Source organism: Anabrus simplex, chromosome 2, assembly GCF_040414725.1.
Source record: "Anabrus simplex isolate iqAnaSimp1 chromosome 2, ASM4041472v1, whole genome shotgun sequence".
In the NCBI taxonomy this organism is placed as follows: Eukaryota; Metazoa; Arthropoda; class Insecta; order Orthoptera; family Tettigoniidae; genus Anabrus; species Anabrus simplex.
This window is the reverse complement of record NC_090266.1, coordinates 274883964-274896551: the sequence shown is the minus strand read 5'-3', so window position 1 is coordinate 274896551 and position 12588 is coordinate 274883964. Positions and strand designations below refer to the sequence as shown.

The 12588-nt window shown below is 37.9% G+C and overlaps 1 protein-coding gene across 2 annotated transcripts in view; it reads left to right on the top strand.

The window, feature by feature from the left end:
* The window catches only part of flfl (serine/threonine-protein phosphatase 4 regulatory subunit 3 flfl), a 426810-nt gene that overhangs the window by 349470 nt on the left and 64752 nt on the right, over nt 1-12588 (top strand). For both annotated transcript variants that reach the window (XM_067140579.2, XM_067140581.2), the window contains exon 15: nt 12341-12492. In XM_067140579.2, coding sequence (XP_066996680.1) covers nt 12341-12492 — 152 coding nt within the window. The remainder of the gene's footprint in view (nt 1-12340; nt 12493-12588) is intronic.

Below are 12588 nucleotides of genomic sequence, written 5' to 3'. Positions count from 1 at the left end.
ACGATGGGATAAGAAAGGCCTAGGAATTGGAAGGAAGCGGCCGTGGCTTTATTTAAGGGCTGCCGACTGTGGGATACGAACAAAATACTGTACCATATAAAGTAGGCTATATTACATTTATAAAGATAACTCGCATTATTTACTCTGAAGAAGTGTGTAATGGCTCTCTGCTTTTAGTTGTTCATCTGCTTCCTTACCTCAAGACGTATTTTGCCTGGGGCAATAATTTCACCATATTCAAACCCCCTTTGTCCCATATTATCCAATAGGCTATCTACACTGTAGAGCCACAGAATGTGAAACACTTTCATCACTTTCTTTTTCTTCATCCTCACTTAAACTATCAACGTCACTACCATTTCCAGCACAGATATTGGCATTGTCTTCATCACTTAACCGTTAAAAGCCTTATTCATACGAGTCACTCAAAAACCGTTCAGTTAAGTTATCCTCATCAGTTTCTTCGAGCTCTTCAGCTTTCTTAACATGAGCAAGAATTTCTTGAGAACTGTCTTCTTCGCAGATATCCTGTTCTTCTATTTGTGGTATAATTTTCCTCAGTGATCTCGAGAAGGTGCATAGTTTTACTTTTCTCCAGACTGTTGCAACTCCATTTACTGCATCCAATAAAGAATATTGTTTCCAGAAACTTCATAGAGTAATAACACATTCTTCCATCTAATTTTTCAGTTCAGATCTATAGTGTTCCTTCACAGATGCAATAATGCTGTGATCCATAGGCTGAATCAGTGCTGTCACATTCGGAGAAGGAAATTTGACAAGTCCATCGTCTGAAGTTAACAATAACTTTCGTTTGGATATGAAGGTGCATTATGCAAAAACAGTACTGCTTTCTATGGTAAATCTTTGTTTTAAGAAATGTTCTTCCTTCTATTACAAAATGTACTTGAAACCAGTTGAGGAATATTTGCCTGGTCATCCCCCCCCCCCCCTCCTTCTGATTGTAATAAATAACAGGCACAGTTTGGGCCTCAGTCCCCTTGAATGAACGGGGCTTCTAAGCTTTCCCAATCATTGTAAGCTTCATTTTGTGGTTTCCGGAGGCATTTCCACAGCACATGACTGTAACGCGTTCTTTTGAAGATTTGTGTTCAGGAGTGTTCTTTTCCTTTTGTGAAGCGAGGGGTTTTTGTAGCAAGACATTTCCACATTAGTGCTGACTCATCAGCATTATACATTTGATCAGGAAGAAAATTTTCCTCTTTTATAAATTTCTTAAAGCTGCTGCAAAATGATGCAGACGCTTCTGTATTCACACTAAGATGCCCTCCTTCCACCCTTAATTGACTGATACCATGTCGCTGAAATCTATTAAGCCACCCTGAAGAAGCATTAAAATCACCCTCTAAGCCTAGCGCTTCACTGGAAAAAAAAAGCTGGCTTTCTCAGAGTACTTGGCATCCAAAATCGGTATTCCTTCTGCTCTCTTCTGGTTAAACAATTTCAGGAGTGAAGAATCAAGCTCCCGTTATGAAAATGACTTCACACTTCTCCGTTTCGTAGGGCCAGAATCATTATCGCAGTCCCTTGTCAAGGCTATGAGTTTTTGTTGATTATTTTGATTTTTTTGTCTCACACTGTTTGCACTCATACATGCATTTGTATTGAATAGGACATATTAAATTTCCTTTGTAAAGTGAAAACCATCAATATGGAATGATTCTAATATCTTGTAATGACAGTTTTTTAACAGATGTTGACTGCTTAAGCAGATCCCTCAATGGAATGCAGACAGCACTTGCCTTCCAGCAATCTTGAAATAGCCTACCCCCACCTCCTTACGGAAGTTATACTTCGCTATTACAAAACAAGACAGGACAATGTTAGAAGTCATCGACCTGTCACAAAGTACTGTACTAAAGATAACTTATCCCCACCAGGACTACACTGCAAAAATAGTACAAAAAAAATACTGTAAATTCAAACACATTCAATTTCAATTACAGTAATTTTAATAAGGTTAAACCGTGCTCGATTAATCCGCACCAAGATAATCAAGAGTATGCTGTAATTCTAATATAAATAAATTATCTGGAAAACTTATAATTTCTAGTAGCAGACCATTTATATTGGAACCATCAATATTATGCGAGATATGAAAGTTCAGTGCTAGAAGGGTGCGTAACTTACATTGAACATCACTCTGCACCAGCATATCACTGCTTCATGTCACGTCACACATGTTACTGCACACTGTTGGGTTGAACTTTTATAACTTGTAAGCTTGTCAAATATTTGTAAAGGCAGTAAATAGATTTTCTTTTTAATAATATGAAGAATAACTGTGTTACCTACAAATGTTGAAACTTTCCATGGCTAACATCTATCTTTCTTTGCAGCATTCTAACTTTAACAAAGATGTACGTAGGATTGTGATCAACAGTACAAAACGCTACCTGCAATAGAAGTAATTCCCAACCGTATGAAAATTTAACCAAGTTTTGAAAACCAAGATTTCTTACCAAGACTCTCATTCATCCACATTCAGGATGCTGGAAAATGTAGATCTTGGATACAAAGGAACAAATAGTTGATATAATTTCCTGATGGAGAGTGACATTGTAATAGGAAGATTAACATTCTATTGCAGTATGCTCTGAATATGCATTAATGGCAACAAAACTGGTGTTTAATCTAGGTTTCTGTATACCAGGTCACCCCCTGATGTTGTTCTGTCAAGACTTCAAGGAATGGTGGATTTATGGTATCTGTTATAACAAGTTTCAGCCGTATGGTATATATCAGTTCCAGTGATGTCACATTTTGTGCCCAAGAGCAACTGGGGCTTCTGATCTATACCAAAAACAACTTCTGGTTATCATGATAAAATGACAGATAAAATGACAGCTGTCATGACATTCAAGATCATGTTTTTGAACAATTCCAAAATTGCCTAGAAGAGTGTGGCATGGTACTGATGAATAATGTTCTTTATTGTCTGTTCATTTAAAACAAGATTTCAAACACATCCTATTGAAAAGAATGAATGGTTACAGTTTTTTTACAATTGGCTTCACGTCGCATTGACACAGATAAGTCTTATGGCGATCATGGGATAGGAAAGGGCTAGGAGTGGGAAGGAAGTGGCCATGGACTTAATTAAGATACAGCCCCAGCCAGCATTGCCTGGTGTGAAAATAGGGAAACCACACAAATCCATCTTCAGGGCTGCTGACAGTGTGGTTCAAACCCACTATCTCCAAATTCAAGCTCACAGCTGCAAGCCCCTAAGGACACGGCCAACTCGCTCGGTAATGATTACAGTGAAAGGGTGTCAGATTTTTAGGATCTGAAACATTATTATTAGGCCTATTATTATTATTATTATTATTATTATTATTATTATTATTATTATTATTATTATTAAATTCCAATAATTAATTAAATTAATTATTAAATTATAGGTTTTATGTATAGATTTTGGCGATGCTATGGTGCTAATATTTTGTCCTGCTGGAGTTCTTTTGTATGTCTGTAAATCTGCAAACACAAAAATGATGAATTTGGGCGTCTTCAAGTACCATCAGACTTTACTGGGATCAAACCTTCCATCTTGCAATCTTGGGCCCAGAAAGGCAGCACTCTCTTGCAAAGTTATAAAGGGAAGTTATTCGGGTAAATGTTGCAACCTATAGCACATTTGCAAAACCCAGATGGCAAGGACAGTGAAGAAAATACCAAATCAATGATGCATAGGGGCTGGATTTTAATGGCCTAAAAATATTTAAGCAAATATAGCCTAGAAAGCAGTCAAATATGACCCAGTCTCTGCTATCTGAGAGAGTCAACCCAGCCAGTAGAAGTAGTATCTGATGACCCCTTAACATTGCCAATACAATGGTCTGAAGTAAAGTACAGGGGTGTATAAAACAGAAAAATTTAGTAAGAATAACTGTTCTAAAATGAACAGTGTAGAACAGTAGAAAAACTTTTTATTAAACAAAATGACAGTTCAACACTATGTTTGAGAAACCTGTGTACAACATGTCTCCGAGTTACAACAAGAGGATGTTATTAGGGGAAATGTTACAACCTATAGGACATTGGCAAAACCCAGATGGCGAGGACAGTGAAGAATTCCAAATTGATGACAATTAATGAGCGGATTTTAATGACCTAAAAATGGTCAAATAAGACCCAAATCAGACAACATTAATTAATTCAGATATAATCTACATCTCATTAGGGTCAGGATTTATAGGCACTAAAAGCAGTTAAAAATAGGCAGGCATACAGGCATTACAAATAGCCAAAGTAGGCACGTAAATAAGCACCAGTGTGTAAAATAGCTAACCATATAGGCATGAAAAAATGATTTATAATTTACTAGTAAACTAAATGGCTTTGGAAGGAATTTGCAACTACCGTATTTACTCGCGTATTAGACTACTTTTCCCCCACTTTTACAGCCAAAAACAGTAAAGGGGGGAGGGGTCCAATATTTGATAACCTCAAATTTTGTGCAGTGAACAAATGATGGGTATAGAGAGCTATAAATTGTACATTCTACGCTGTTCTTTAACAAACATATTGGAGAGCACTCGAGGTCCCGTTATTTGAATCTTTTAAAAATAGTTTTGTTCCCGACTATACAGTCCAAACTGTGTGAAGCTATTCCCAAATGGTTTCTGGAGATGGTCTCTGACATTCCCAGCTGGTGTATGTGTGTTAGAAGGCAGTCCTTCTGAATAAAGCAATGTTATTGAAAGCGTGCCAAACCACCAGCTGATAACTAATGTATGTTAAGAGTTGTATTTCCGAATGTAGGGTACCGGTAATATGTAGTGACTGGAAGCATTCTTTTGATAACTGCAGCTGTTGAAAGCCAGACCCTTATTTTTAAGTATATTTCATGCTTGTTCTGTACATTTATGACATCAGGATTTACCAAAACAGCTGTAAATGAGATACGAGATACCGCATTGTTTAGGTTAGGTATGCTATCGCCCAGATAGTGCAGAATGCTCCACAACAGAAAGAATAAAAATAAATAACCGGAAAGTTAGCTGCATTTATGGATATCTGCAGGTGTGGCGTTAATGCGTTTTATTATCATAATGTTTAATTTCGTACGTTTGTTGTCTCTCATTTTTATTAACGCATAGGCCTACCCTAGTATGTTTTGTTTGGCGTCTCTGAAAATCGTTGAAAGTAAGTGGAGACATAAAGAAAATCAATATTATTATTTTTTAGGTACATTAGCGAGTAAAAGAATTGTGATTGGATTGTTTTAATCACGTTTTAAACCTACTTCTCTCCCAGAAAATTCTATATTGGCCCGAGTTACGACATATTAAACAATCACTTTGTTAATGATCTTGCCTGCCTATATTAATAGGCCTAGCAACAACAATGAATATTTCTTAACTAAAGTAAACTCATTTCCTCATCCTGAGGTGGTGCAGCCCTTTTTTTGACAGGCCTCCAGTGGAAGGGAGTTGCATGTATCATTTTAACCAAAAATCAACCTTCCTGCCATTCGTAAGTCTCTGGCAATATGGTACCAGGAATCAAACTCAGGCTCCCGAGAAGGCAGCTAATTGTGCTAACCACCGGGCGAGTTGGCCGTGCGTGTAGAGGCGCGCGGCTGTGAGCTTGCATCCGGGAGATAGTAGGTTTGAATTCCACTATCGGCAGCCCTGAAGATGGTTTTCCGTGGTTTCCCATTTTCACACCAGGCAAATGCTGGGGCTGTACCTTAATTAAGGCCACGGCCGCTTCCTTCCAACTCCTAGGCCTTTCCTATCCCATCGTCGCCATAAGACCTATCTGTGTCGGTGCGACGTAAAGCCCGTAGGAAAAAAAAAAAAAAATTGTGCTAACCATTACACTGGTGGACATTCTTAACTACAAAACACAGACATATATGCACGACTGATGTGTGCTTGCAATGCGCAGGCCAGACACGAAACTATTTCCCTATTTGTGCGACGTCATCGGAGCTGCAGTAGGCCTACGCTATGGAGGCGGACATTCCTTAACTACTATACACAGTTGTACTGCATGACTTCGACGCATGTTTTCATTGCGTGGGTTGTATGGATGAAACTATTCACAAATTTGTGTGATGTCATCAGAGCTGCATAAAGCTTGTAGCCGCTTCGAAGGTGAATTGTTGTTTTTCTCTGACGAATTACGGGGGAGGGGGGGTCTTGTATGCAAGATTTTTTTTTTTTTTTTCATTTTCTTCGTCTCGAAAAGCCAAGGTGGGTCTAATACTCGAGTAAATACGGCAACAACTTTTCAATATTTTCAGGTAACAATCGTGAAAGAATATTTCTGTATTGTGAGAAGGATCTATGAACATCACATGTGAAGTTATGGGGCAAAACTTCAATGAAGCCAGTTTATCAGGTTTTACGTCTACTGCTCCACCTACCTCGCCGTATAGCATATTGGCTACTTTTACTATCTGCCTCCACTCTGGATTTGGTTTCAGGACCGTATTTCCCTGACAGTGGCTACCTTCCCAAATATTTGCTTAAGACTTCACCTAACTTCTTCCTCAATCCTAATGGACTCCACAAGAGGCATGTCACCCTTCTACAACTCTGTGGTGATTCCCAGCAGCTGTTCGAACCAATAGGCATGATATGACTTTCTGCAGCGTTGATGCACCATGGTATGATTTTGTTTGTGTATTTTCTTTAAACAATCCTTAAATGCTGGATGCTCTAGTTTTTGCTGTGGGATATTGTCTCCCACTATTGTAATGCAGAAATCTGAATTAAATTGTTGCTGGTTGCTATTCACATTGATACAGTTTTCTGCACTCATTTTGTATGTATCGCTGAAGTGTTGTGCTGATCTATGAGGAATTTTTTCACATTTGGTATGAAAATAATAACATAGACTTTTCCATTGTTCCTGTATCTTTCTATTTCTATAGTTAGGTTAGCTGGCAATAACGCCTAGCATATATCATGCAGGTGTTTCATACAACAAAAATTGGAGAGGATAATGTTTCCATAAGTATTAAACTGTAAGGTAGGAACAAGGGAATTAATTAGCAATTTACATGAAATAATATCCTTAAAGATTTTTCAGTTACAATTTGGCTTTATCGTGTAGAGTTCACTAGAGCCCGGACACAGGACTGGTTAAAGTTACTTATGAATTGTTTAAAAGGGAGTTAGAAAAATTGAATGTATGTCTGCAAAAAGCAGGCTAACCATCAAATTTGTGAAAATTGAGTTGGATGCTGCTACCTACTGTTAATATTATAAACTTCATTTACTGAAGTGGGCTACGATCAGGAAATTACCTATAAAGAAATATCTAAATCATCTTGACAGAATTGCAAAATCAGACTGATTGTTACTAAACGTTTGCGTATGATGGCACCACAGTAGCAGGGCAGCAACCACTATGGAATTTCGTAGTCCATGATACATGTCCAATTTGGTACATGTTCACTCAAAATAGAAACAAAATGCGTATATTATTTAAATTTTAATAGCCTAATGCATTGCCTTAGAAGAGTATTCAGTGCAATAAATTAATGTAAATTATGAAGTGTTATATGGACACTTACTCTTCCTTACTGGCGGTATTGTCTGTTTACAAACCAAGTCAAGATGGCTTCCGGTTTTGAAGGTGATGATAATTTATGTGAACGTAACCAGAGTTCTACCAGTGGAAGTTGCAGGAAATATAAAAAGAATGTCAGAAACTGGGAAAGGGAAAAGCAGGAAAAGAAAAGAGTTGGTGGTGATTTTTACATTACATACAAAGGTGAATTGAGGGAAAAGAAAAGCTTGGGTGGAGACAACGAATGTGTGCTAAGTGAATACTGTCCCTGCAAAATCGTAAAAGCATTTTGTGTTTTCATATTCTTGCCCAGTAATTTGTGTTCCATTCACCTCCATGGCTGAGCATGTTTACTCGCGCTTCTCGAGAGGGCTGTGGAGCTGCAATGTTTGGAGATGCGAGGTTCGAATCCTGGTGCTAACAGCAGCTATCCTGAGTGTGTTTTTACCCTGGGGTTTTCCGCATTCCCTCCAGACAAATACCGGGATAGTACCTTATTTCAAGTCCCCTGGCACCTACCCCATGATGACAACCAGCCATCATTTGAGGAACCTTTCATCTATACTATTTTGCTTTACGTCGCACGGACACAGATATGTCTTACGGCGACGATGGGATAGGAAAGGCTTAGGAATGGGAAGGAAGCAGCCATGGCCTTAATTAAGGTACAGCCGACAGTGGGGTTCCAACCCACTATCTCCCGATTACTGGATACTGGCCGCACTTAAGCGACTGCAGCTACCGAGCTCGGTCCTTTCGTCTATGGGCTGGATTATGATTAAGTGGCTGCATCTGAACATAATTTATCTCACCCCTGTTATGATTATCAATAAAACAGTTAAAGTTGTCTGCCATTGTTAAAAATAAAGCTGCTACTTTCGGATGAAAACAAAAATTATGTTAATTTTATTCTCCAAATATTTATTTTTTCCATGAGTGGGAAAGTGTCTTTTCTCCAATTTAAGAGAATGATGGTTAGCCCATTTTTGCGTGCAGCCATTCAATTGCATTATGTAAATTTTTCCGCAGGAAATTAATCACAATTGAAAATGAAAATTTTTATTTTTCATCTACTCTGTGAAAAGAAACCACCACAGTGGTCTTGAGGCAGTATTTTAGCCCCTTACCCAGAAATTAAATGATTTTTTAAATTTTAGCGATGTACATTTCTGAATGTTAACTGCCTATATAGCATTGCAAGAAAACAACTTGCCACAATGCATAAATTACTAGGCCTATAAATGCAACAATGGAATGTGATTGTAGTCCTTAATTGCAGTGAGAGAAAAGAGGCAAATAAACTTACCTCCTTACTGCAAATTTGGCAGAAACATAACCTTCCATCAGTAGTGAAGTTGTGATCTCAGTGATTCACTGCTTCAGGCAGCAGGACTTGGAAGATGTTTCCTTAGGCAATGTTAAACACACTTCTTCGAAGTAGATCTGAAGATAAAGTTTTAAACAATCTGCTGCGAGATGGAAGTAGGGTATATGGGTGGGTACAACGTAGTTTGGGGGTGTTTGGTTCTCAAATATCATCTTAGGAGATGGGAGGATTGGAAGGCCTTGAGGCACAATTGTTCCTCGTTTGTTCTGGAGGTAACTTTCCAAGCATTATTTCTGGAGACTTCTGAGAATTCTCCCTGTTAGAGGAGTAGATGCTGAGAAACAAAAAAATAATTCTGTCGACCACACCAGCTAAAATAACGCATTGTAAGAGAAAGGTCTTCCTTAAAAAAATGTCAACAGGGATTTAATTGGCAGTTGTACTACAAATAGGCATGAACCCCTGAAATGGGCATTATAGGCACAATAAGACCAATTAATTCTTGCCAAAAAGAGTCTGCAACAGATTTATATCTTAAAAGCCTACGTTTGTGTACACGGGAATAAAATACACAAATAGGGAATATATCCTAACTCATATTAATTATGGTTACATATTATTTCTGTCATCTTTTAGAAAGTTCTTTGTTCCACTTTGCCTTCAGCATTAGCAAGTTATGTACCCTGGAAAGTAAAAAAAAAAATTAAATAGAAAATAAATAAGAGTCGGTGACAAAAGTACTTGGCTAGTGTTTAATCAGCAAATTCTGTATAAAAATGAGAATAAAATGTCTGTACCTGGCATTATTTCCCAGTGTGAGTTAAACTATACTGGACAATCACGTGCATTTTCAAGTCTGCAAACTGGAAGTCTGGCTCTTTAATACCTGGAGAAACTCTGCTTGACATCACATGATGTTATAGGAGATCAAGTTATTTTATCCGGGGAAAATTCTGGTTCATAATCCTCAAATTTTGCTTCGTGTGCACAAAGAATATCACTGTCTTGCACTGTCTTGTGAAGCATAGAACAGATAACCTACATTAGAGACAACAGCACCCTTTCCAATTTTGCACCAGTTGTATCAGCCACACATCAGCCATGCATCGCACAGTGGAAGACCTGTAGTTTCAAGATGAGTGATTAATCTTGATACTTTGCCAAAGTTTCATGTTATGAATGCAAAGTTTCTGACCAAGCTCTTAGATGAAATATTTTGCACAATTTTAATTTATGATCAATCAGTAGGATCAAATGCTTTCTCTCTCAAAGGAATTACAGTTTCTGTGATAATATTGAGTATCATTGATCCAGCGAGTAAAGATAGACTGAGGAGGAAGAGGTAGAGCAGGGGCTGTTTCTTGATCTCCTGTATTCGAAGTGGAGATTTCATGAACATTTTCTTCCCGTTAGGAACTAGACCATCTACATTAGTGTTGTTGCTTTGAACCTCTTCTGCCAATATATTCAAATGATATGCGAGACATGTAACGGGGACCATTTTCGGGAAAAGTAGTTAAAGTTCTTTCCCAGCGTTGGTCATATACTGCACGGTGTTGGTTACAGAGGATATAATGTTTTCCCTCTTTACACCATACGGCCAGAGTAGCTTCATAGCATCATCAAACAGCACTACAATGGCAGAATGATTTACTTTCTCCAGAACTTCACGCTAGAAGAAATACTGCACCAGCCTGGCGCTCTTTCATTACACCAATAATCTCCAATCTGCGTTGGTTGTTTTATCCATCGATACCCATATCTTATTGTCGGGAACAGTAGATCTTATCTTCTTTAACACATCTTCATAGCAAGAGGATATATAATATTTTCTTTGAGTGTTGATTCATTAGGAATTGGCTGATTAAAAGCTGGCACTATTTACTTTTTTTTTAAATGGGGATATTGGATCATCCTGAGATCTTTATGCAAGTCTGAAGTATTATCTAACAAGATTGTATTTGAAGAAGGTCCTTCAAAAATTACACCCTGCCTGTTCTCCATGGTGTAAAAACTAATTGAACACCTATGCTTACCGGTACCACAGTGTGTTGCTCATTAAAATACTTTTAAACTGAAGTCTTAACTTCAGAGTTTACTGTATAAAATAACACCATTGCTACTAAAATCTATTCTCAAATTTTTTGGACGAATTGCCTCAGTTTCATATACTCTGAGCAATTCCCTTGGGGCATTTTGAAATTGCACTTGAAGACTTAAGTTGTGCTCAAATCAAGGACAGTTGAAGGGTGGAGTGAAAGTTAGTTCAGTTTTCCTTGTTTTTCCAGGAAACAAAAATCCTGGCATCGTGGCCACTCAGATAAGAGTGAGATTAAGACATCCTAAGTCAAGGTGCTAAAAATAAACTAAAGCTGAGAAATATTACTTCCGCAGAAAGACGCCACGTAGTCGTCGCAGTAGTAATGCACGAAGGTTTGCCACAGAAACTCCTGTAATGGTGATATAAAATTCTGTGGAATATGACAAAAATATGGCTGTATATAGAATTAAGCAGAAATGCATATGACCAATATCTCAGAAACATCCGCAATATAACTTTTAAGGTAAAAGAAATACCCTGAATTTGCTTTCAGAAGACTTACACATTAATGCTTTTACATAGTTAGAAATCAAGATAAAGGCCTTGGAACAAATATGGCGTCATACAAATCCGCCCTTAATGACTACGATACCGAGCTCGATAGCTGCAGTCTCTTAAGTGCGGCCAGTATCCAGTATTCGGGAGATAGTAGGTTCGAACCCCACTGTCGGCAGCCCTGAAGATGGTTTTCCGTGGTTTCCCATTTTCACACCAGGCAAATGCTGGGGCTGTACCTTAATTAAGGCCACGGCCGCTTCCTTCCCACTCCCAGCCCTTCCCTGTCCTGCCGTCGTCGCCATAAGACCTATCTGTGTCGGTGTGACGTAAATCAACTGGCAAAAAAAAAATGACTACGATAGGAACCGTTAAACCAGCAACGAGTCCGTAACAGTTTTCCTATAGTGAAGTAGTTGATGTAATAGATTTCATATTTTCTTAGAATATTGCTCTATCCTCAATACTGTTACTAGAAATATATATTCATTGGACGGTACATTTGACTACACGATTGTCTTTTATTCTCCATATGGAAGTGAGTGGTTTTGCTAGTTAGTGTAGCCATCTGCAGTTTTGTACTACGCTTCATATGCCATTGGCTTTGATCAGAACTGCTTCCCATTTGGAAAGTGTTGTAATGTACCTTTATACATGTTTTCACCGTGTTTTGGAAAGGTGGGATCAATCAATCAATGATGCAATCTCTATACTTGGTAATACATAGTACATTGACTGTGGCATGTGCAACATGCTTTATAATTAAATTTTGGTAATATTGAGGAAGGATTATTTCATGTGTACTTAACTATACTTCTTTTAAAGGAAAATTTACATAGAAATACTTAATGGAGAAATTGTTTCAGGAGGACATCAAATCATTGTGTTCCCATGTTGTGGAAAATTTTGGCAAAGTCTTGGATGATATTGAATATGTTCAGACATTTAAAGCACTAAAGCTTCGTTATGACCAGCATCAAGATAAATTGAAAGATAGAGATAGAACAACATTAGACAGGTAAGTTGTTATCTATGTATTTAAAATGTTGTTCTCTATGAAACAGTATTTATATAGTTTTTATATATAGTTAAGTTCCTGCTGTGACTCCAGTTG